This window comes from Ranitomeya variabilis, chromosome 2 (genome assembly GCF_051348905.1).
Source record: "Ranitomeya variabilis isolate aRanVar5 chromosome 2, aRanVar5.hap1, whole genome shotgun sequence".
NCBI classification, from domain to species: domain Eukaryota; kingdom Metazoa; phylum Chordata; class Amphibia; order Anura; family Dendrobatidae; genus Ranitomeya; species Ranitomeya variabilis.
In genome coordinates this window covers 471,434,688-471,461,770 of record NC_135233.1, presented here as the reverse complement: position 1 = coordinate 471,461,770, position 27,083 = coordinate 471,434,688, and the positions used below count along the sequence as shown (strand labels likewise).

The window sequence follows — 27,083 nt, the reverse complement described above, 5'->3', positions numbered from 1 at the left end:
TGTCAACCGCCTCCGAGAAGTCAATCATCTCCTTCTTGCGTCTGTGTGCCGCCTCCTGTGTTTCTGTTACATGCCCGGTGCCAGCGCTCTGCCAACATTTCTCACCTGATGTAAGTTCACGGGCTGTGCGCACGGCGCATGCCCAAGAAATGTTGGCAGAGCGCAGGCGCCGGGCATGTAACAGAAACACAGGAGACGGTGCACAGACGCAAGAGGGAGATGATTGATGTCTCAGAGGAGGTTGACACCGGGGGAGAAGACATACCTCCGGGACACAATAGAGGTATGGCAGGCAATTTATAAAAGTGATTATTTCAGCGTTCCTAGAGATACCAAACATAAGAGCCACCTTCACAGAATGCAGCCTTAGTGCTACTGAAGGTGGCTCTTATACTTAAAAACGCCCTGGGGGATGACAGGTTCCCTTTAAATAATCACGACCCATCAACTGATTGTCAGTGATAGAGTTCTTCTATGCAGACCAGCTAGGGGTGTGGAGCTCTCCTGTGTCAGTGGTGTTGCTGCTGTGGGAGTTCAGATTCCTGGTGTCGTTTGCTCTGCTTCTGTGGAGCTTAGCTGCAGTGTTGTGAAATTGGATTCTGGGCTCCCCCGGTGGCCACTGGTGGAATTGAACTTGTGTGCATCATCCCCTCTGTTCACCTGCTCCCATCAGGATGTGGGAGTCGCTATATAACCTTGCTCCTCTGTCAGTTTCATGCCGGTCAACAATGTAATCAGAAGCCTTTCTGTGCATGTTCCTGCTACCAGACAACTCTCAGCTAAGTTGGACTTTTGTCCTTGTTTGTTTTTGCTTTTTGTTCCAGTTCACAGCTGCTGTTTCGTTACTGTGTCTGGAAAGCTTTTGTGATCGGAAATTGCCACTCTGGTGTTATGAGTTAATGCTAGAGTCTTAAAGTAATTTCTGGATGGTGTTTTGATAGGGTTTTCAGCTGACCATGAAAGTGCCCTTTCTGTCTTTCTGCTATCTAGTAAGCGGACCTCGATTTTGCTAAACCTATTTTCATACTACGTTTGTCATTTCGTCTTAAATCACCGCCAATATATGTGGGGGCCTCTGTCTGCCTTTTGGGGAAATTTCTCTAGAGGTGAGCCAGGACTGTGTTTTCCTCTGCCAGGATTAGTTAGTTCTCCGGCTGGCGCTGGGCATCTAGGGATAAAAAAAACGTAGGCATGCTACCCGGCTACTTCTAGTTGTGCGGCAGGTTTTAGTTCATGGTCAGTATAGTTTCCATCTTCCAAGAGCTAGTTCTCATATATGCTGGGCTATGTTCTCTCGCCATTGAGAATCATGACAGTTTGACCGGCCCAAAAAGGGTTAAATTACTGCTGAGAAAGGAGAGAAAAAAGAAGTCTGCTACAATTTTTTTTTTTTTTTTTTCCCTCTAGTTCTGAGTGTGCTCATAATTGAATCACTTGCTAGTCTGCCTATACTGCAGCCTCCCTCTCTTTCTCTCCTTCTAATCCTTGAATGGCTCTGTGTTCACCTGTTTGAAATGGATCTTCAGAGTGTAGCTACAGGTTTGAATAATCTTGCCACGAAAGTACAAAATTTGCAAGATTTTGTTGTTTATGCACCTATGTCTGAGCCTAGAATTCCTTTGCCCGAATTCTTCTCAGGGAATAGATCTCACTTTCAAAATTTTAAAAATAATTGCAAATTGTTTTTGTCCCTGAGGTCTCGCTCTGCCGGAGACCCTGCACAGCAGGTCAGGATTGTAATTTCCTTGCTCCGGGGCGACCCTCAAGACTGGGCTTTTGCATTGGCACCAGGGGATCCTGCGTTGCTCAATGTGGATGCGTTTTTTCTGGCCTTGGGGTTGCTTTATGAGGAACCTCATTTAGAGCTCCAGGCGGAAAAGGCCTTGATGTCCCTATCTCAGGGGCAAGATGAAGCTGAAATATACTGCCAAAAATTCCGCAAATGGTCTGTGCTTACTCAGTGGAATGAGTGCGCCCTGGCGGCGATTTTCAGAGAAGGTCTCTCTGATGCCATTAAGGATGTTATGGTGGGGTTCCCTGTGCCTGCGGGTCTGAATGAGTCCATGATGATGGCTATTCAGATCGATAGGCGTCTGCGGGAGCGCAAACCTGTGCACCATTTGGCGGTGTCTACTGAGAAAACGCCAGAAAATATGCAATGTGATAGAATTCTGTCCAGAAGCGAGCGGCAGAATTTTAGACGAAAAAATGGGTTGTGCTTCTATTGTGGTGATTCAACTCATGTTATATCAGCATGCTCTAAGCGTACTAAGAAGCCTGACAAGTCTGTTTCAATTAGCACTTTACAGTCTAAGTTTATTCTATCTGTGACCCTGATTTGTTCTTTATCATCTATTACCGCGGACGCCTATGTCGACTCTGGCGCCGCTTTGAGTCTTATGGATTGGTCCTTTGCCAAACGCTGTGGGTATGATTTGGAGCCATTGGAGGCTCCGATACCTCTGAAAGGGATTGACTCCACCCCATTGGCTAGTAATAAACCACAATACTGGACACAAGTGACTATGCGTGTTAATCCGGATCACCAGGAGATTATTCGCTTTCTGGTGCTGTATAATCTACATGATGTTTTGGTGCTAGGATTGCCATGGCTGCAATCTCATAACCCAGTCCTCGACTGGAAAGCTATGTCTGTGTTAAGCTGGGGATGTAAAGGGACTCATGGGGACGTACCTTTGGTTTCCATTTCATCATCTATTCCCTCTGAGATTCCTGAATTCTTGTCTGACTTTCGTGACGTTTTTGAAGAACCCAAGCTTGGTTCACTACCTCCGCACCGGGAGTGCGATTGTGCCATAGACTTGATTCCGGGTAGTAAATACCCTAAGGGTCGTTTATTTAATCTGTCTGTGCCTGAACACGCTGCTATGCGAGAATATATAAAGGAGTCCTTGGAAAAGGGACATATTCGTCCTTCGTCATCTCCCTTAGGAGCCGGTTTTTTCTTTGTGTCTAAGAAAGACGGCTCTTTGAGGCCGTGTATTGATTATCGACTTTTGAATAAAATCACGGTTAAATATCAATATCCGTTACCACTGCTTACTGATTTGTTTGCTCGTATAAAGGGGGCCAAGTGGTTCTCTAAGATTGATCTCCGTGGGGCGTATAATTTGGTGCGAATCAAGCAAGGGGATGAGTGGAAAACCGCATTTAATACGCCCGAGGGCCATTTTGAGTATTTGGTGATGCCTTTTGGTCTTTCAAATGCCCCTTCAGTCTTCCAGTCCTTTATGCATGACATTTTCCGCGATTATTTGGATAAATTTATGATTGTGTATCTGGATGATATTCTGATTTTTTCGGATGACTGGGACTCTCATGTCCAGCAGGTCAGGAGGGTTTTTCAGGTTTTGCGGTCTAATTCCTTGTGTGTGAAGGGTTCTAAATGCGTTTTTGAGGTTCAAAAGATTTCCTTCTTGGGATACATTTTTTCCCCCTCTTCCATCGAGATGGATCCTGTCAAGGTTCAGGCTATTTGTGATTGGACGCAACCCTCTTCTCTTAAGAGTCTGCAGAAATTTTTGGGCTTTGCTAACTTTTATCGCCGATTTATTGCTGGTTTTTCTGATGTTGTTAAACCATTGACTGATTTGACTAAGAAGGGTGCTGATGTTGCTGATTGGTCCCCTGATGCTGTGGAGGCCTTTCGGGAGCTTAAGCGCCGCTTTTCTTCCGCCCCTGTGTTGCGTCAGCCTGATGTTGCTCTTCCTTTTCAGGTTGAGGTCGACGCTTCTGAGATCGGAGCTGGGGCGGTGTTGTCGCAGAGAAGTTCCGACTGCTCCGTGATGAGACCTTGTGCTTTTTTTTCCCGTAAATTTTCGCCCGCCGAGCGGAATTATGATATTGGGAATCGGGAGCTTTTGGCCATGAAGTGGGCTTTTGAGGAGTGGCGTCACTGGCTTGAGGGGGCCAGACATCAGGTGGTGGTATTGACTGACCACAAAAATTTAATTTACCTTGAGTCTGCCAGGCGCCTGAATCCTAGACAGGCGCGCTGGTCGTTGTTTTTCTCTCGGTTTAATTTTGTGGTGTCATACCTACCGGGTTCTAAGAATGTTAAGGCGGATGCCCTTTCTAGGAGTTTTGAGCCTGACTCCCCTGGTAATTCTGAGCCCACAGGTATCCTTAAGGATGGAGTGATATTGTCTGCCGTTTCTCCAGACCTGCGGCGGGCCTTGCAGGAGTTTCAGGCGGATAGACCTGATCGTTGCCCACCTGGTAGACTGTTTGTTCCTGATGATTGGACCAGTAGAGTCATCTCTGAGGTTCATTCTTCTGCGTTGGCAGGTCATCCTGGAATTTTTGGTACCAGGGATTTGGTGGCAAGGTCCTTCTGGTGGCCTTCCCTGTCACGAGATGTGCGAGGCTTTGTGCAGTCTTGTGACGTTTGTGCTCGGGCCAAGCCTTGTTGTTCTCGGGCTAGTGGATTGTTGTTACCCTTGCCTATCCCGAAGAGACCTTGGACGCACATCTCGATGGATTTTATTTCGGATCTGCCTGTTTCTCAGAAGATGTCTGTCATCTGGGTGGTGTGTGACCGTTTCTCTAAGATGGTCCATCTGGTTCCCTTGCCTAAGTTGCCTTCTTCTTCCGAGTTGGTTCCTCTGTTTTTTCAAAATGTTGTTCGTTTGCATGGTATTCCGGAGAATATCGTTTCTGACAGAGGGACCCAATTCGTGTCTAGATTTTGGCGGGCATTCTGTGCTAGGATGGGCATAGATTTGTCTTTTTCGTCTGCTTTCCATCCTCAGACTAATGGCCAGACCGAGCGGACTAATCAGACCTTGGAGACATATTTGAGGTGTTTTGTGTCTGCGGATCAGGATGATTGGGTTGCTTTTTTGCCTTTGGCGGAGTTCGCCCTCAATAATCGGGCCAGCTCTGCCACCTTGGTGTCCCCGTTTTTCTGTAATTCGGGGTTTCATCCTCGATTTTCCTCCGGTCAAGTGGAATCTTCGGATTGTCCTGGAGTGGATGCTGTGGTGGAGAGGTTGCATCAGATTTGGGGGCAGGTGGTGGACAATTTGAAGTTGTCCCAGGAGAAGACTCAGCTTTTTGCCAACCGCCGTCGTCGTGTTGGTCCTCGGCTCTGTGTTGGGGACTTGGTGTGGTTGTCTTCTCGTTTTGTCCCTATGAGGGTCTCTTCTCCTAAGTTTAAGCCTCGGTTCATCGGCCCGTACAAGATATTGGAGATTCTTAACCCTGTGTCCTTCCGTTTGGACCTCCCTGCATCCTTTTCTATTCATAATGTTTTTCATCGGTCATTATTGCGCAGGTATGAGGTACCGGTTGTGCCTTCCGTTGAGCCTCCTGCTCCGGTGTTGGTTGAGGGTGAGTTGGAGTACGTTGTGGAAAAGATCTTGGACTCTCGTGTTTCCAGACGGAAACTCCAGTATCTGGTCAAATGGAAGGGATACGGTCAGGAGGATAATTCTTGGGTCACTGCCTCTGATGTTCATGCCTCCGATCTTGTCCGTGCCTTTCATAGGGCTCATTCTGATCGCCCTGGTGGTTCTGGTGAGGGTTCGGTGCCCCCTCCTTGAGGGGGGGGTACTGTTGTGAAATTGGATTCTGGGCTCCCCCGGTGGCCACTGGTGGAATTGAACTTGTGTGCATCATCCCCTCTGTTCACCTGCTCCCATCAGGATGTGGGAGTCGCTATATAACCTTGCTCCTCTGTCAGTTTCATGCCGGTCAACAATGTAATCAGAAGCCTTTCTGTGCATGTTCCTGCTACCAGACAACTCTCAGCTAAGTTGGACTTTTGTCCTTGTTTGTTTTTGCTTTTTGTTCCAGTTCACAGCTGCTGTTTCGTTACTGTGTCTGGAAAGCTTTTGTGATCGGAAATTGCCACTCTGGTGTTATGAGTTAATGCTAGAGTCTTAAAGTAATTTCTGGATGGTGTTTTGATAGGGTTTTCAGCTGACCATGAAAGTGCCCTTTCTGTCTTTCTGCTATCTAGTAAGCGGACCTCGATTTTGCTAAACCTATTTTCATACTACGTTTGTCATTTCGTCTTAAATCACCGCCAATATATGTGGGGGCCTCTGTCTGCCTTTTGGGGACATTTCTCTAGAGGTGAGCCAGGACTGTGTTTTCCTCTGCCAGGATTAGTTAGTTCTCCGGCTGGCGCTGGGCATCTAGGGATAAAAAAAACGTAGGCATGCTACCCAGCTACTTCTAGTTGTGCGGCAGGTTTTAGTTCATGGTCAGTATAGTTTCCATCTTCCAAGAGCTAGTTCTCATATATGCTGGGCTATGTTCTCTCGCCATTGAGAATCATGACACTGCAGAGCCTGAGCGGAGTATTTCATCCTTTTTTGCCTGTCACGGGTTTGTATCTTCCTGTGTGTATTACCATCTGCAGTGGTGAGGCTAGCGTCCTTGCCGGCCAGTGCACTAGCCAGGGTTTATTGAGGTGACAATCAGGGATTAGGCACATGATGGTGGCAGGGAGAAGGACCCACATAGGACGTTAGAGGAACTTAGGGACAGGTACAGGTTGGTGTCAGGAGGTATCCCATCCCCTTGCTCCCTACCTTTTGGGCCTTCCACTCCATTTTGCATTACATTGAATTTATATGCTGTGTCGTCCGCCAGACTTACTCGTATCCGAGCATGACACCATGCTGCTAACTAGTGTCCGACTGGGGTGCCAAGAGCCCCAAGTAACCAACTCCAGGGCCTCACTTTTCAATTACATGCAAATATGACATTATCCTCAATCACAAATGTATATAACAATGAACTGGGTAGATTGTTACATGAAGAAGATGCTGACTTTGTCTGTATATAGTGATTCAAGTGTATAGGGCTAAGTACTGCTCATAGGAGAGGGTGGTGGCCCACTCCGGCACAGGGGCCCACCAAAGGATTCTTTTGTTCTCCTGTGTGCTAGTCCAAGACTGCTGCTGACATTGTTTTGCTTAAACCAATAGGTGTCATTGCTTTACAGAATGAAATTCTTCCACGAGGTTTCCACTTTAGGAGCACGGAAAACTTGGCTGCCTAAAATTTTCTTGATCTTACCCAAGAATCTAGTATTCACACTGTACATTAGTTCTCAAGTTCACAATTTCCATCAACTAAGACATTACAGTGTATAACTTTATTAAAGAAAAAAAAAACATTATTTTGAGTATGTAATCCTGCTGCAAGTTACTGCAATGACGATTACTGATTTTTATAAATACCAACTGCTGCAGCAGTAATGGCATCAGTTTAATGAATTTACAGGAGGAAGATTTGTTGCAGAGCTTTTTAACAACTGAAAATCAGTTACGTACATCTGGGTTTGCTTAGGTGACATGAGTTATTAGTTCAGCTGAAAACTGCACTTTAATATTGCTGACAGCAAGAAAAAAGAAAATCTTCTTGGCCACAGTCAAACCATATAATCGTCCAGGTCAATCTGTGTTAATGATCCGATTTTTTTTTTCAAAACTGCAGAGCTATGTGTCATTACAAACACTTCTTGCAGCTTTCATTTCAGGTCAATGTCAGCTCTGTTGTACTTTCCCTCCTGTCACACTGACTGCTGTGAGATGAAAGCTGCAACAAGAAGTGTTTGTAATGACACATAGCTCTGCAATACTCACTACAAAAGGTGCAGAGATGGGTGTCTTTATACATCTCAGCCTGAGAAAGACAGGTCTGACCCTCTCTTGAGGTATGATATTTTTTTCCCAGGCATGATGCTTCCTTCTTATGAGTGGTGAACATCATGCAGGGGAAAAATTCAACACTCCCAGAGACAAGTGAAAGCTAGCATAGATACATTACAAGCTAGTATCTCTGCAACAGAGATGAGAAATTAAGGGTGCAGTCAGTCGGCTATATAACACGGACTACGATCGGACTGGCCGGCTGCTCTTGTGACCTGAGTATGAGAGCTGCATAGAAATACATGCTCTTACACCCAGGTCAGGAAAGCTGCCGGCAAGTCTGAGAATTGCGATACGATCATCATCCGTGTTATACAGCCATCTACGCCCTAATAAAAAATAAATGTTTTTTTCAACTCTGCAAAAAACAGAGCTCTGACCGGGTACTGCAGGACAGCTTCTATTCATTTTATTAAGAGCTGTTCTGCAGTACTCTGCAGTGGCTGCTGCACATTTAATAGAACAGCACTCTCTCTATGCAAAGTGCTTACATCTAGAGCAAATAGTTGGAGGTGTTGGGGGTAGGGAGCCCAATGATCAGATAATAATGACCTGTCCTACGGGATACGTCATCACCATGGTGCAACCAGAAAACCCCTGTAACATGGATATCACCCATATTTAACTTTGGGAAACACCCACTGTAAAATAAAGATTTGTTTTGTTCGTCACCAGTAGTTGCATTCTTTGGCACCAGTACGTATATATATATATATATATATATATATATATATATATATATATATATATATATAGTTAGTATCTCAAGAGTAGTGATAAAATAGATAACAAAACTTTACAAGGTCATAACTTGTGAACAAAGCATCACTCAGACATGATTAATACCCTTATTTTACTCAGCAAGAAGAGTCATGCAAAACATATTGTTTTCCAAAAAAAAATACATCTTTCAGTATTATTTTTTTTTCTTTCTTAAAAAGAATCCCTAATATACCCCCCTGACCACACTGACTAGGTACTAAGCATCCTGTTAAATCAGTCATGGATAGTGGAATCGTACGAATATTAAACTCAGTTTCTCTAAGACATTCTTTCTTCTTTTATTTTTTTCATAAAGCTAATGACTATGTGTGCGAATGAGTATACGTTATCGCCAGGGTAGACATAAAAACAGGACATATTTCTGAGACCCAGCATTTAATTTAGCAGTGAACAGGATAAATATCATAGACACCCCCCGCTCCTCCCCTTTCCCTCCGTGAACTAAAAGAGATCAAACGCTGACCATAATAAATACCAAATAAATAATACAATAAATAATTGTTTAAAAAAATAAAATAGAAAATAAAAAAACATTGCACATAATATATTTATATATACTCTTTGCAAATAGGCTATTTTTTTAGACCGTTAATAAGAGGAACAAGGCCTCCTCCCTGTGCTCGTACGACTGGGTACAATGGCACCTTATGGCATAAGGTGGCCAATTAATATTTCTTTACCGCAGCCTTGCTAGATTAGGACTCAAAAAAGGACACCTACGTTCTGGATCACCGTTTGGGAGGGGATATACTAGAGGCGCCAGCCACACTGGACTCACGCTCACAGTAGAGGTCAGTCTTTTTTTTTTCACCCAAAATCTCAAACAAACAAAAACAGATAAGTCCATTATAAATGGTGGTTAAGACGACTCTGCTTGTCATATTCATATTCTCTGCTGAAATATGCAACTAGTTGAAGGTTACATACATAGATTAATGCAGGAGCAGACACAGACAGAAGAGGCCCCTGTGCAAGAACAATATTTGGGCTCTTTGCAGTCTAGTAGCTCCTCATAATGCACAACCTGCTTTGGAGGTGGCATCTGCCCCTTACCTTTTTGTCCCTGTGCAGCTTGCACCAGTGGCATGTCCGCCCCTGGATTAATAGGAAGAATAAGGTTATAACGAGACATATTTGATACAATCATATCTTCCTCTGGCCAACTTGTAAACTAGGAGGATACTGACTATATGCCCATCACCTAAACTAGAGTAGGAAAGTATGACTTCGCTTTCATCTGTAGGGACACGAGACACCATTTTTTTGGCCAAGAAATTAACTGCTAAATTACGGTCATAAAAGCTTAACTCTGGACATTTTAGACACCAAGTGGACAACTTATTGCAGTGATATCTAAGAATGTAGCTACTGGGCTTGCCTTGAAATCAGATCTTTACTGAAACTGATTGAGGCCAAAGCTTGACGAGAAAATCCCCTCATCTTTGTGTTCATTATCTTCTGGCCTTTTTCAGCAAGTGTAAAGTCCTCGCGGTCAGTTCTGCCAGTCCAGCTGACCACAGCACAGTTCAGTTGTCTGCCGTGAAGGCCAAGTTCCTTGCTCTCACAGATGACAATGGGAAGCAGACATGTTGGAAGTTGGATTTGAGATGGGTATCTTCTATAAAGCCCTTTGCTGCTGAGGATGAAGCGGCTTCTTTAACCCATCACGATTGTGTTTGCTGTCCGAGCTCTGATAGAAAGCTTGTTCGTCTTATTGTTACTCAGCTACAACGAGAAGAGCGACTGACTGACGACACATTATTTGTGTAGGGAAAGCTAGATTAACATGAATCATTTGTTCTTGTTAAAAAATAGGTTTCCCTCTGTATTGTTCCATGAACAATGCGGTGGTATCATTATAATGCACCATCTCACGATCACTTTATTTAGCAGCTTGAAATCTTTCAGAAAGTCGTAGGATTTAAAGAAAGGTTTTGATCTGATGCCAATTGTTATGCAAAATTTTTTTATCACAACTTATTTAACTTCATCTCACTGTCTTTCATGCATTTCCAAAATCCATTATTTCTCATTTCACTCCTTTCTACTCAAAAGCTTCGATAGCTGGCCACGTACATTCCTAGGATGCAATCCATCTACCGGACGGTGGTGGGGACAGGATAGGCTACCTTAAATACTTTGCCCAAAATCCATTATTTCTCATTTCACTCCTTTCTACTCAAAAACTTCGATAGCTGGCCACATACATTCCTAGTATGCAATCCATTTAACGGACGGTGGTGGGGACAAGATAAGCTACCTTAAATACTTTGCGTCCATGAACCCAGCATGGTGTTAAGTCCAGAGACAGATGTTAGTTTGACATTTTTTTTTCCTCGGATACCTTCTTATAACCGTAGCGGTGTGTACTTGTAGGGGGGCAGAGGTGCTTATGGTCATCGTAGGGGGGCACCAGTGCTCATGGTCATCGTAGGGGGGCACAAGTGCTCATAGTCATCGTAGGGGGGCAGAGGTGCTCATGGTCATCATAGCGGTTCAGAAGTGGCTTCCCAGAAGCCTTGTCTCTTATTGACGGACTAAAGATGATAGCTGGAGAGACTTTCCCAGAAGTCTCTGTTCTCACAAACACAAAGTGACGGACAGGAGACGCAGGCCTTTCCAGAAGCCTCTGTTTTTACAAACAGAAAGTGACGATGGTTGTATATTAAGAAGGCTTTCCCAGAAGCCTCAACTATCATGTTCAGAATATGACTGTAGTTGATCTGTGACAGGCTTGCCCGGAAGCCTTTACTTTGACAAAGATTGACAGGTCCAGGGAACTTCCCAGAAGCCCCTACCTCCTCTGGAAAGAGAATGGCAAATCATTTCAGTATTTTTCTCCAAGGAGCCTTTCATGGGGTGAGATCCTTCTCCAATGAGACATCGCAAAGTCATTTGCTAAGACGGAACAAGAGATAACAATGGCTTTTCCCAAAAGTTTTTGCTGTTGTTAAAAGGGATTGATGATTTGTACTCAAGCCTTCAAAATCTTTGACCCCGCCACTGGGAATAGGAAATCCACCCACTACATCATGAAAAGGAGACCTGTGATTTTCTGAACCATGTGCCATCGATGGCTCTATGATAACAGCGTGAGCTGCTGCTAGTCCCCATCTTAGGGAACAGGTGAGGAATTTCTCAAACAAAAAGAGGGTAAAAATATGGGGAGGAGGGGTGTTTATTGGCTGTAGTGGTGTTAGTGGAAAGTGATGTTGTTGGGGTCTTCTAACTTTTACTCGCTCGGCTGTGCTGTAAATTAAGCTGGTTCATCTGCGCTTCTTCTAGGCCATTCAATTTTTTAAGACGAAGTTCATCCAGTTTTCTCCAAAGCTCCTGGCGTTCTTTATCTCGCTTCAATTCCCTGTGGGATAAAGTGTACATGTTAGTAGTGACTTGTATATCTTTATTATAAATGTCCACACTGTTTGATAAAACTTATACATTGGAAAAAAGTCAAAGGGCCCGATTCGTCAAAGCTTTCACACCACAATTCTGGTGCAAAAGTCTTGGAAAGATTGAGAATTTTCAATCCAGTTTTATTCAGCTCCAACAAAGTGATTGGCACTGGGACTGGATGGGGGCATGATAACCGCTGCTTGTCAAATTCATGGGGGAAATATAGAAAAACTCAATTTTAGTAAGTATGCAAAAAGGAAATTCTGCTTGACTTTGCAATGTATGATACGGAATATCATTAAACACACTACTGACAGAAGCAATCATCAGAAAATGTCCCATTGTTAAATCAGGTTTTTGTGTTAAAGAGTAAGTAAGCTTTACTTTAAAAAAAAAACAACAATTGTCTAGCACAGGAAGTTATAAAAGTTCGAAAGTCACTTTATTAGGGGATTTGTTGTGCAAGTGGCTTTCAAATCCCTGATTTTCCCCAGTCTATTTTCCTGCCCTCGGCTGCATTGATATTAGAATAGAATTAGATATCTGTGCATTTAGAGTACAGATGATGGCAGTGATGGGTCAGCTCCTGTGTCCTCCTCTGACTTCTCTGCTTATCAGAAGAATCTCCTGCAGCAGTTAATCCGCAGAGTTAGGGCTCATTTCCACATGCGAGGCACACGTCCGTATCTCGCATGTGGAAACCAAGCTCTGGCGCTGGCACTCCAGAGCAGAGCGTGCGGCCGCATAGGAACACATGGAGCTGCACAGCTCCGCTCCAAAGTGCCGGCGCCACAGCTTGGTTTCCACATGCGAGACACGGACGTGTTTCTCGCAAGTGGAAATGAGCCCTTAGTGAGACATAGGTGCTGATCCTGTCACTGCCATCATCTGTACTCCAAATGAGCAGTTTGCTCTGATATCAATGCAGCTGAAGGCAGGCAAATAGACTGGGGAAAAGCCGGGGTTTGGAAGCCACTTGCATGCAATTTTTTTTTTTTACTGGTAAGAAGTCAAATCCCCTAATAATGGTATTTTCAAAGTTTCATAGCTTTCCATGTTAAACAAAATTGTAAAAAATAAATAAAATGTACTTACTCCTTAAGCATATTTTTTTTCATATCACAAATAAAAATCTTGCATTTTTCACAATGACCGCTAAGGCTTTTTTTTTTTTTTTTTACTGTGACCTACTGTAATCCTGCCTGTTTATAAGGTCATTGCAGGAAAAGTTTTCAGCAGTTTCAAGAAGAAAGAGTCTAAAAAGCCCTAGTGGCCAGTGTGAAAATTGCTACATTATTAATTTAGTTTTTTTATTATTATTATTGTAACGTGAAAAAAAACACATTGACACATTAAAAAAAAATACATGTAACACAAAAACCTGATTTAAACACATTAAAAAAAAGACATGTAACGCAAAAACCGGATTTAAACAATAGCTCATTGTCTGATGATTTCTTCCCTTTAATAGAGACAGATCCGTAAAAGGTATAGACACATATCTGCAGCTAGAAAGGGACTCCTGGGATTACAGTACTTCCTACCGGCTGCTAGATCACATGGAAGTGACTGCACAAACTAATATATTGGCTTACTGATTTATTGCAGTCCACTAAAAGAAATCAGCAGAGCAGCGAGGACCACAACGTTGCGATCAATTAAGACTGCTCAGCTTTTAGTGGTTTAGTTGCTGCAGAACAAAAGGTTGACATAATCTTTTTTTGTAAAAGAGTCCTTCTGCCTTTGTATAGGACCACGAGATTTCTAGAAAAGGGACGTACTGTTGTCTGTCCAGCTTATATGATGCTGTGAGTTCATCAAAGAGTTTCCCGTTCATCTCCATAAAAGTCTTTAGGACATTGTAAATCAAAGAGACAATTGTCCTGGTAAAAGAAAACACAGAAAAAGAGTAAGAGCACAGATAGTGATAAGTGAAAGTGCTGGAATAAGGTGTTATCTGAGCATGCTCCAGTGCTAACAGAGTGTCTTCGGCGTGCTCAAAATATATATTCGTGTCCCAACAGCTGCCTGTCTCGTGGCTGTTTGACATCCGCAACACATGCAGGGATTGTCTAACAAACAGGCAATCTCTCCATGTCTTGCGGCTGTCGAACATCCGTGAGAAATGCAGCGGCGGGAACTCGAACATATTCTTCGAGTACGCTGAAGATTCTTGGTTAGCACCCGAGCATGCTCAGATAACACCTTATCCCAGCACAATCGCTCATCACTAATCACAGATAGAAAGGCAAAATGTCAAAAAAATACTTAAAGTGTAGCTAGCTTCAGGTGACTTATCAGGGAAAGTTGTCATGTGTATGTCTATGTGCCAAAAAAACAACCTTTTTGCCCATTAAATGACTTCTATCCTGAATTTTTGTTCAGTTTCCTTACCTGTGTCTCTTGGCCTTTCTTTAGCTCCATCATCTTCCTTCGCCTTCCCTTTCCATAGACTTCTAAAGGCAGCAACTCTAATCTAATCCCTTAGTGAGCAGATAGCCTGTTTTCACTGATTACAGCCATAGCCCAAATAATCAGAAAATGGAACCACTAAATTTAATTTGCATTTTATATTTCGTTTTCCTAAATATTGAAAAATATTTCAGCACTAAATTCATAGAAGAGAAGTTTGATAGGTGAGGAAAGAGGCAATTTTCTTAAACTCATTCCCATTTTAGGCAATTTTTAATTTTGAGGAATAAAAAGAGATGGAAATTTCTGGTTGACGACGCTGCTGCTGGAAAAGAAGGCATTCCCCGGTAATATTTAATAGCAGCTTTATAATGTGTTTTAAGTTGGTATTTAACTCTTTTAAAAATAATAGACTACATACTAAATAATTTTCCACTTTCTTTTTTACCTTCACTTTTTTCCAAGAGCCATAACTTTTTATTTTTCCATAAACAGAGCCATGTGAGGACTTAGTTTTTTTTCGGGGATGGGTTTTATTTTTACGTACCATAAAAGGCACTAAAAAATAAAAAATTGTGTCATCATTTTCTGAGACTATTGATGAGCGGAACTATTCTAGCTTCTCAAAAGCAGCATTGGGGGACACCGAAAGGGAAGAGATTCGGGGGTACCACTGATCTGGACTGGACTCCCATATCAATTCCCTCATCTCTATCTAAGACCCAAAACATTTTATATTTTCTGTTAATAGGGTTGAAATAGGTCTTGTTTTTTTGAGCGGCGAGTTGTTTTTATTGGTATTATTTTATGGTACATACAAAATTGATAACTTTTTATTCTGTTTCATCGGAGATGCAAAATGGCTGGAAAAAACTTTGTCTTTACTATTAATTTAGAACAAAATTAATCAATAGTCGCTCGTTAAAGGGAAACTGTCAACAGTGACAGATAGGAGACCTACAGGCCTGATATTAGCGGTAGCCGCTATTTCACTTTAGCTCTAACCTAAATCATCCAAAAACAGACCTATATCGTTTATAGACATTTTATGCTTGTATTTTTTAAACAGTGAAAAAGAAAACAGTGTATGTATTTTTATGTTATTGTTTATGCAGAAACACAAATCAGATGATGAAAATTTCACAGTGGCGGGTCCTAAAACAACCATGTAGAGTATGAATGTAATGGAGGTCTGTAAGGAAGACTGTCTACTCTTGGTCCATCACTTACTGGTTCCAGTGTTCTTTGGAGACCTGGTAGAGTGTGCCAAATATGAGGGGCAGGATGGTGTGACAGTTCTCCTCTATCAGACTGAGGATGTACTCATTGTTCCAGAAATAAAGGGCACGCTCAGCAACCTAAGAGATAATATTAAGACAAAATAATAATGAAAAATCAGAGGTGAATAAAACATCAACAATCATGATCTATGTCCATATGGGACACTGTGTCTTACAAGGATTTCCACCATGCTTATTGTGATTGCTGTGTCAATATATGTCTTTACATAAGCTACAACGGCTTCTCCAAAGGTTTTTTTTTTACAAGATTTTGGAGGCGTCTATGGGAATTTTTCCCATTCATCCAGAAGAGCATTTGTGAGGTCAGATACCGATGTTGGGAAGAAGCCGAGCTTGCAGTCTCTAATGTAGTTCATCCCAAACAGGGGCGTAACAACCGCGGTCCCAGAGGTTGGGGGCCTGCTGACGCCAACACAAACTTCAACTGGATGTGTGACCCCCAGGAAAGGAAACATATTTACCAGGATAGACAATCTAATATATAAAGCTGAATGTGTGTGTGTATGTGTGTATGTCTGGGATCGGCATCTGCACCGTCGCAGCTACAGCCACAAAATTTTGCACAGTCACACGTCTGGACCCCGAGAGCATCATAGGCTATGTTGTGAGGCACAATTTTAACCCCGCGCGTTCCAACGTTCCAATTCACCAAACAATTTTGCCCCTATCTACATAATGGGGAAAAAGTGAAAGGAAAAGTGTTGGAGGCAAATTGACAGCTGCCAGATGTGAAGAAGGGGGACTTAAAGAGTGAGAGTGATGGCGCCAAAGAGTATATACCATACAGTTGCTAAGGTGGGCCCCCGACATGGAATACTCACCACACACGGGGATATGAACACACACACAAAATGCGCCACACACTACCACGTGCTTGAACACATATACCACCCTCAGCACACATTTCACCACACATACACCAACCTCGCCACATAAAAGTCGAAACACAAAAGTCGCCGCTCAAAACTCGCCAAGCGCAAAACTTGCCACATGCAAAACTAGGCTCACGCAAAACTCGCCACACGTGCAAAACTCACCTCATGGAAAACTCGCCACACGCAAAACTTGCACACGCGGAAAAATTGCCACATGCACAAAAGTTGCAACACATGCAAAAGTTGCCTCACACAAAACTTGCACATACTCAAAACGCACCACACATAAAACTCGCCATGCGCAAAACTTGCTGCACACAACTTGCTACACTAACCTGTCACATGCAACTCGACACACAAAAAGTTGCTACACGCATGTCGCCACACAAAACTCATCTCACAAAAGTCGCTACATGCATGTCGCCACATGCAACTCAACACACACAACTTGACACATGAAACTCACCCTAAAACACACACAAGTCTGGTATTATCCTTCAAAAATAAAAAGATGACACACAGGTATATACTATATGCAGGAGGAGATGACACACAGGTATATACTATATACAGGAGGAGATGACTTACAGGTATATGCTATATACCAGAGGAGATGACACACGTATATACTATATACAGGAGGAGATGACATACAGGTATATACTATATAAAAGAGGAGATGACACATAGGTATATAGAGGAGGAGATGACATACAGCAGGTATATATTATATACAGGGGAGATGACATACAGGTATATACTATATACAGGAGATGACATACAGGTATATATGTTATGGACCTGGTGGTTAGGAGCACCCGGAATGACCTGATGAGTAAACTCAAAATCGGGACTAGCTCTGGGGAAGTGGGAACTCTGCTGACCGCAAACCCTACTCCTATCACACACACTAGAAATAGCCGTGGAGCGTACCTAACTCTCCCTAGATGCCTCTTTACAGCCTAAGAGCTAACTACACCTAAAGATAGAAATAGAAGCCTTACCTTGCCTCAGAGAAATTCCCCAAAGGTAAAGGCAGACCCCCACATATATTGACTGTGAGTTAAGAGGAAAGTCACAAACATAGGAATGAAACAGGTTTTAGCAAAGGAGGCCAGATTTCACTAAATAGTCAGAGGATAAAAAAGGGAACTATGCGGTCAGCACAAAAGACTACAAAAAACCACGCAGAGTAAGCAAAAAGACTCCCCACACCGACTCACGGTGTGGAGGTGCCACTCTGCACCCCCAGAGCTTCCAGCTAGCAAGGGAATATCATGATAGCAAGCTGGACTAGAAATTAGCAGTACTAAGAAATATATTCAGGAAGCAGTAACAACAAATGAACTAGCAAAGACTTAGCTTCTGCTGGAGTAGACAGGTCCTCAGAGAAGTCCAAGAGAGATCTGAACCAATTCTGAGACATTGACAGCTGGCATGAAGTAACGATCTGAGTGGAGTTAAATAGGGAAGCCAGCATAGCAATAAACGAGAGCAGCTGATAAAGCCAACCTCAGTGACGAGCAGTTCCGCTCGAAGCCACCAGAGGGAGTCCAAGAGCAGAACTAACCAATTACATTCATACACCACAGGTACATTCATGACCACAGGAGGGAGTCCGAGAACGGAATTCACAACATATATACTATATACAGGAGATGACATACAGGTATATACTATATATAGGAGGAGATGACATACAGGTATATAGTATATACAGAAGAGATGACATACAGGTATATACTATATACAGGAGATGACACACAGGTATATACAATATACAGGAGGAGATGGCATACAGCAGGTATATACTATATACAGGAGATGACACACAGGTATATACTATATACAGGAGATGACATACAGGTGTATACTATATATAAGGGAGATGACAAACATGTATATATTGAGGGGAAAATGAGAGGTGTGAGGTGAAAATGAGGGGTGTGAGGTGAAAATGAAAAGGTGTGAGTGTAAAATGAGAGGAGTGAGGGAAAATAGTGGAGTGATCGGAAAATGACAGATGTGAGGTCGAAATGACAAGTGTTAGGGGGGAATGAGAGGAGTGAGGGGGGAATGAGAGGAGTGAGGGGGAAAATAAGAGGTGTAAGGGAGAAAATGAGAGATGTGAGGGGGAAAATGAGAGGCGTGTCTAAATCAGAGAAGTGAGGTGCTATAACTAACCACAGATATTTACTATGCCCAGGCAACGCCGGGCTCTTCAGCTAGTATATATATATATACCAGGATGAAGGACATATACACCAGGATAGGGAACATATACACCAGGATGATGGCCATATATACCAGGGTGGAGGACATATATACCAGGATGATGGCCATATATACCAGGGTGGAGGACATACAGTATATACCAGGATGATGATCATATATACCAGGATAAGGGACATATATAAAAGGATGATGACCATATATACCAGGATAGGGGACATATATACCAGCATGATGACCATATATACCAGCATGATGACCATATATACCAGGATGATGGCCATATATACCAGGATAGGGGACATATATACCAGGATGATGACCATATATACCAGGATAGGGGACATATATACCAGGATGATGACCATATATACCAGGATAGGGGACATACTGTATATACCAGGATGATGGCCATATATACCAGGATAGGGGACATATATACCAGGATGATGGACATATATACCAGGATGGAGGACATATATACCAGGATGGAGGACAAATATATATCAAAATGGGTCAGGATGAGGGACATATATAAGCTGATATACACCAGGATGGGGCCAGAATGAGGGCCACATATACCAGGATGAGGGGGACCTAGTCCAAATCTTGCCCGGGGCCCATCGGACTCTAGTTATGTAACTGATCCCAAAAGTGTTGGACTGGGTTGAGATCAGGGAATTAAGATTTCCCTTCACTGGAACTAATACCCGTGAAAAGCAACCCTATAGTATCATCTCTCCTCCACCAAACTTTACAGCTGGCACTATCCAGTCAGGTGGGTAATGTGCTCCTGGCATTCACCAAACACCAAGACTTGTCCATCCGTTGCCAGATAGAGAAGCGTGATTCTTCACTCCAATAACATTTTTCCACTGCTCCAGAATCCAGTAGCTGCAGCTTTGAGCCACTCTATCCTACCCCAGGTATTGTGCTTGGTGATGTAAGGCTTGTATGTAGCTGCTCTCACATGGAAATCCATGCCATCAAACTCTAGTCGCACAGTTTTTGTGCTGCTGAGGTTTGAAAGTCTGTAGTCATTGAGTCGCCTCAGCACTTGGTGATCCCACTCTGTAACATTACAGGGTTGCGGCAGTTCCTTCCACTCTTCAATAATACCACTTACAGTGGATCAGAGAATATTTTGCGGAAAAGATGGTTCATGAACTAACTTGTTACAATGGCGTCGTCCTATGACAGGACCACGGTCAAATTCAGTGTATCTCATAGTTATGAATTTATCACTTTACAAGAGGACTTGGCTTTATACCTGGAAATGTGGGCTGGAGACACAATGGGCAATTTGTTTAAAAAGTGGTTCCTGGATCTTAACAAACTGGGATGGTTCAATGACATCCAAAATCTCTTCCAACTCTCCAAGGAACATCACCTGTGAAAAGACACCATGGATTATAATGCTAGAAATATGAAATGTCTTCCATTCTGTTTAAAGGGAATCTGTCAGTAGGTGTTTGTTATGTAATCTGAGAGGCTGAGACCCTGATTCCAGCGATGTGGTACTTACTTTTCTGTGTGTTGCTGTTTTAATACAATCAGTGTTTTATCAGCAGGAGATTATCACTACAAGCCAAGGTGCATTTTAGTCAACTTGCTCTGTGTAAGCCTACCCTGACATAAATTAGCAGCTTTCTGTCAATATACAGTGTAGACAGAAAGCAACCAATCAGTGGTGTGGATTATACTGGGCTCAGCATTCAGAGCTCCGCTAGATCGGCAGCAGAGAAAACAGTGATTTTATCAAAACTGCTGCACCTAGTAAACTAAGTGATACATCGCTGGAATCAGGGTCTCAGGCCCTACATTATGCTGCTGACAGATTACATAGCAAAAATCTGCTGACAGGTTCCCTTTAAGGAGACACAGCAATGTGGTCACAGAGCACAGAGTGAATGAGAACTTTGTACAATTGGCTTAATAACTGTAACAAAATAAGTTAGGGGAAGGTATAAACAATATGCTCATTGGAACTTACCAATTCTCTAGTGTGACATTACATAGAATATTTTGGGCAGCTTTCCCTTCAGTAAAAACCCTCATTACTATAATATTTTAGAAATAACAAGGAACTAATGCGATGGTTACATGTAAGGCTACTTTCACACTAGCGTTAACTGCAATCCGTCGCAATGCGTCGTTTTGCAGAAAAAACGCATCCTGCAAAAGTGCTTGCAGGATGCGTTTTTTCTCCATTGACTAACATTAGCGACGCATTGCGACGGATTGCCACACGTCGCAACCGTCGTGAGACGGTTGCGCCGTGTTGTGGCGGTCCACCGGGAGCAAAAAACGTTACATGTAACATTTTTTGCTCCCGACGGTCCGCTTTTTCCGACCGCGCATGCGCGGCCGGAACTCCGCCCCCACCTCCCCGCACTTCCCCGCACCTCACAATGGGGCAGCGGATGCGCTGGAAAAATGCATCTGCTGCCCCCGTTGTGCGGCGGAGACAACGCTAGCGTCGGTGACATCGGCCCGACGTACTGCGACGGGCCGAGCCCGACGCTAGTGTGAAAGTAGCCTAAACTGTGTACAAAGGCAATGTATGATTACACATAAACCTATGAATGTGTCTAAAATATATTGTATGGTTACACGATGCTACCAAAGGGAATGCTCACTATGCAACCGATGGGTATTGTCATCACTATTTGCCCTCTGTATTACACTTTGTATGGTAGACATAGACTTACACACAGGGCCGGCATCAGCACCCAGCACACCCAGTCAAGTGCCGGGGCCCTGAGCAGGCGGGGGGTCCATTCGCTGTCGGGGATACCGGTACGCTATAGGTGACCGATGCCTGTGCCAGTGTCAGTGCACCTGCTTGATCAGGGTCCTGGCACTTGCCTCCGCTGCGGCATCTTCGGCGTCTTCTGACTGTGAGATTCAGGTCAGAGGGCGCGATGTCGTCACGTCTATGCTCCCTCTGCCACAGCAGTCACAGTGCAGAAAGCTGGAAGACACCAACGGTGTGGAGTCCGGAGCAGAGCAGCGGCCAGCGAGGAGAGGTAAGGATTTCACTTTTTTATGTTTGGAGCATTATATATGGTGCCCATTATATATGGAGCATTATATGAGACCCATTATATATGGAGCATTATACGGGACCCATTATATATTGAGCATTATATGGGGTCCATTATACATGGAGCATCATATGAGGCCCATTATATATGGAGCATTATGTGGGGATTATTCTGTATGGAGCATTATATGGGGCCCATTCTGTATGAAACAATACATCAGGCCCATCCTATACTGTATTAAGCATTATATGGGGCCCATTATATATGGAACAATATATGGGGCCCATCTTATAGTGAAGCACTATATGGAGCCCGTCATATACTGTATGGAACATTATATGGGGCTCATTATTCTTTATGGAGCAATATATGGGGCACATTATTCTGTATGGAGCACTATGTGGTGCCTATAATCCTGTATGGAGCAAAATATGGGGCACATTATTCTGTATGGAGAGCTATGTGGTGCCTATAATCCTGTATGGAGCAAAATATGGGGCACATTATTCTGTATGGAGAGCTATGTGGTGCCTATAATCCTGTATGGAGCAAAATATGGGGCACATTATTCTGTATGGAGAGCTATGTGGTGCCTATAATCCTGTGTGGAGCAAAATATGGGGCACATTATTCTGTATGGAGAGCTATGTGGTGCCTATAATCCTGTATGGAGCAAAATATGGGGCACATTATTCTGTATGGAGAGCTATGTGGTGCCTATAATCCTGTATGGAGCAAAATATGGGGCACATTATTCTGTATGGAGAGCTATGTGGTGCCTATAATCCTGTATGGAGTAATATATGGGGCACATTATTCTGTATGGAGCACTATAAGGTGCCCATAATACTGTCTTAAGGACTATACTGTCCGGTCTCTGACCTATTGTACAATTTACAATAGATATCACTCATGTAATGTAATAAGTGACATCTGGCATTGTACTATACCTATATTTCTCTGCCGTATCTGTGCATCATGAATTGTGGTAAGTGTTAAAGGGGCCCACTGAGACTCTTTCTCCTGGGGCCCACGAAAACCTGGCCCTTCTTACACATGTCACAGTCCATGATGGTTGTGGTGTTCAATATTCTAGCAGTATTAATGTATCACTAGGATCCTCAATCCAAATAGTACGTACATCAAGAAGGTATTTATAGGGTTTCTGCATTATCTTTGAGCAAAGAGTGCCGAGCTTGTGTCCAGGCATCACCATGATAATATCATTCCCTGATCTATGCTTAAGCCGCTCAGCCGTGACATTGTGCGGATCAATATCACCCCGTGACTTTCCATATTCTTACTGCCACTAATCTAGAGAATTATCAATATTTGATGGCAAGTATGTGACGATTTGCATTTGGCATTTAAAGCTCATACACCACTAGGGTATTGGTATATTGAAGAAAAGTTAGAGGATAAAATGTAACTTTTATTAAAGCATTTTTTTTAAAAGGTTGTCAATTAAAAGTATAAAGCAGCACGATAGGGTAGTGGATTAATTCAAACCAAATGTCACGACCCAACAGGGGTCGGTCCAGTGGACGGCACAACACACACGCACACACACAACGGGATGGTAAAGGGGAGAGGAAGGCCCTAACTATAGGGAACGAGGGATGGGACACCTCCTCAGCTCCAACCTGAGCCTGTCCCGGCACTCCCTTTATGCCCTAAGCGGATCCTTCCCCCCACCGCCTTCATGTACCTCATCCCTAACTGTCACCTCGCAATGCCCTGGCTAGTGCACTGGCCGGCAAGGGTGCTAGCCTCACCACTGCAGATGGTACAAACACAGGGGATAGTGACAAGCACGAGACAGAGAAGGTAAATACACAAAACTTAGCTCCAAACTCCGCTGCCAAGCTCCACACTGCAGAGGATTTGGAAACAGGACCCTGAACTCCAGAGAAGAAGCAGATTCTGCACAGACACCAGAGAGCTGCAACTGCAAGGCTGGTCTACACAGAATAACTCTATCACCAACAGTCAGCTGATGCATCAGGTGACTATTTAAAGGATGGTGAGAGTGGTCACCACCCACATCAGCTGACCAGCAACACCGCAGCTGCCAGCAAGGAAAACTGACATTAACCCCTGCTGGCCTGAAATTAAAAAAAGCTACATTTAAATAGTGGAAACAGAGCTGCAACGAATCCAAACCTGAATCGTGACAGTACCCCCTTTCAACGAGGGGCCTCTGGATCCTCAACACCGGACCTCACCGGAAATGATGTACGGTGAGGATGCCTCAACCCACTTAATGTTTTTCATGGACACCCACACATGCTCATTCACACACAGGTCTGGACATGAACGTTTATTTCCATGTGTGCGTTTGCAAAAGACGATAATCTTCCTGAGGAACACACAACAGAAGCATCCCCCCATGTCACCAAACTCCTACCCTGACTATATTTAGAGGGAACCACTACCCCCGAACCCTCCTCCTGAGAGGACCCCAACACTAAGGGTTTACTTGAGGTGAGGGTTGAATCTTGCCCCTATTCCCTGGTATTCCCTTAGCTGCCCCTGCCGGAGAAGAAGGGGTAGATGCAAGAAGGATGGCAGAGACCGTAGCAGTCAGCTGATCAGTCAGGTGACTATTTAAAGGATGGTGGGTGTGGTCACCACCCACATCAGCTGACCAGCAACACCGCAGCTGCCAGCAAGGAAAACTGACCTTAACTCTTGCTGGCCTGAAAGGAAAAAAGCTGCATCTAAATAATTGTGGAACCTGAGCTGCCATGCATCCAAACCTGAACTGTGACACCAAACAAAATGCAGCTTTAGCAGGTAGGACCAAGGGCTACTAGTAATCCCAAGAGGGGCAGGAACCAAGACACGAATACACACTCGGATATTAACCCCCCAAAAAAAACAATCAGGGTCAGATGGCCCCAACCCAAAATTCATATGTATTAAATTAATAGGTAAGCATATCACATAAGCAAAACTGTACAAAACAAATCATTTGCTAAGTTTCAATGAGATACAATTTTCTCGCTCAACAATTTGAATACAAATATTGCATGTTTATGAATTTTGCTAAAATTATGACACTTTAGAAATGGTAAAAATGGTTGCAACATAAATGTATTTATACTATGCCTTTTCTAACCTCAAAGTGACATCCAACATACATGTATAGCAGACATGCACTATCAATATATGGAGCTGAGCTACTTTGTTACACATAGCTGCTGGCTATGTAGTGATCCCATCACATCATTTAAAGTTCTTAATTGCCACTGCCAAGCATGACACTTGCATTTGGAAAGGCCTCCAAGATGGCCAATGTCAGTTTGGAGCCCATCGGTGCCTGGCACGGCGCTATCACAGGGTGCTTATGGGTTGCTAAGGCGTGGTATTATTAAAAAGGATTCATAGGAAACTAGTATTTTACAACACACTGAAGTATTGCAGTGTATTATATAGGCGCTCAAGAGATTGCAGGTTTAAGTTCCCTAAAGAGTTTCATAAAAAGTGCAAAGAGCATTAAGAATATAAAAAAAATATATAAGTAAAAGTTTAAATCACTCCCCAAACATAAATCGCTAAATGTAAACTATAAAAAGCATTAACATATTTGGTATTACCGCTTGAGTAATTGATCAAACTAATGAAATATAAAAATATTTCACCTTTATGATGAATGCCGATAAAAAAAAACAGAATTGGTATATTTTTTGGCCAATAATAATAATAATAATAATAATAAAAAAATAAATAAATCAATAAATGTGATTCAAACGTCCTATGTATCCCAAAATGGTATAATTAAACACAAGCCCTCACATAGGTCCAACAACTGTAGAATACAGCTTTTCTTTGCACATTTTTGATTTTTTTGTAACTATTAAAATATATATTAAAAAATGCGTATATGTTTGTTATTGCCTTAAATGTACTGACATGGAGAGTCAAGTCGCCAGGCCATTTTTAGCATATACTGAACACCATTAAAAATAAAAATAAAAAAATAAAAATCAGAATTGTATTTTTTTTCTACATTTCATCACGCTTGTGGAATTAACAATTACTCTTCGTCAAGCAAAAAAAAACAACTAAAAAAATAAAAAAATAAAATAAATATTTTAAAAAAATTATGGAACTTTGAAGAAAGAGAAGATATAATAAGAGCGCAAAAAATAAATTGATAAATGGAGTAGTTGAATTGCTTATCAAGTTATCATCCACAGAACCTGACATTTCTACTGTCTGATCTTATTGTCGATGGTGAGAAGATAATGTGTATTGTGATAATTGTTTTTGGCCTCCATAGAAAAGCTTTGGATAAATGCAGCATAAATATTACCGCCACGGAGTTCCTTACACCTTTGATTCACCTTGATATATATCCACCGATAGCTTTGATTAGCCAGATTATATTGGTTAATAAGGTGGAAAATTGTATTCACGGCTGCTTTATCAATGTCTAAAATGAACCAGAAAAGCTATAGCAAGCAAAATTGTTTCCATGGATACAAGAGTTGCTAGGGAATGTTGGATATTCACAAGATATTTGCTCCATGGGTCTAATAGCGGGGTGATCATGCTTCCTCATAAAACCAGACGACTGATTTATTACATAACATATTCACACCGGCATCATTACTGTACACTGCTGCATCTGAGCATCCTGACATAATTGACTATTTTTATTTCACATGCTTTTTTTTCAAATGTTTCAGAAAAATGATAATTTATGAACGGAACAATATAGAAAATATATGACCTCCCCCAATTTTAAAATTGGGCCATTTGTACACACAAAGAGCAGGGCTCTTATTACGGACAGAAATGTGGGGCATTCTCCTTCCGCAGCAAGTTGTCTTACAGCCAGACACAAGAATAGTCAAAAGAAGGGGGGAAATGGCTGACCTGTAAAAATATTATATATCTTATACTTTATTTAGTTTTAACAGCCTTCGGTTCGATCTCGAGCCATGGCGACTTGATGGATGAACTGTAGTAAGATCGATCTTGTGCAAGCCTAGATAGGTCCACCAGGGTCTTCTCTGCTGCTATCTTGATAGTATCGAGCCATCAGGCTGCAGGTCTTCCTCCTCACCTTGAACCTTCCATTCTTCCAACCATAATGTCCTTCATATACTTTCCCAAATTATCGGTAGCCATTTCCCCCTTCTCCTCGCTGTCTTTGTGTCTGGCTGTAGGACAACTTTCTGCAGAAGGAGCCTTGCCCCACATTTCTGTCTGCAGTGGGAGGCAAAAAAGGGAAGTCCTGACCCTTATCTACGGTCCAACTCTCAGTCTCCATTAAAAAAGATTAGAAGGAAACTAACCCATCTCTTGTTTGCAAGAATTCAGCAAGATGTTTAGGGTAAGAAA

The 27,083-nt window shown here is 42.7% G+C and overlaps 1 protein-coding gene across 1 annotated transcript in view; it reads right to left on the bottom strand.

Moving 5' to 3' along the window:
- Window positions 1–8,521: 8,521 nt before the first annotated feature.
- Window positions 8,522–27,083, bottom strand: part of PPP2R5B (protein phosphatase 2 regulatory subunit B'beta) — a 98,960-nt gene continuing 80,398 nt past the window's right edge. Inside the window, exons 11-14 of the mRNA XM_077287733.1 lie at window positions 19,955–20,074; window positions 15,507–15,634; window positions 13,646–13,747; window positions 8,522–11,829 (exon numbers count right to left, since the gene is read on the bottom strand). Of these exons, the coding sequence (XP_077143848.1) occupies window positions 11,694–11,829; window positions 13,646–13,747; window positions 15,507–15,634; window positions 19,955–20,074 (486 nt within the window). The 3' untranslated portion in view covers window positions 8,522–11,693. The remainder of the gene's footprint in view (window positions 11,830–13,645; window positions 13,748–15,506; window positions 15,635–19,954; window positions 20,075–27,083) is intronic.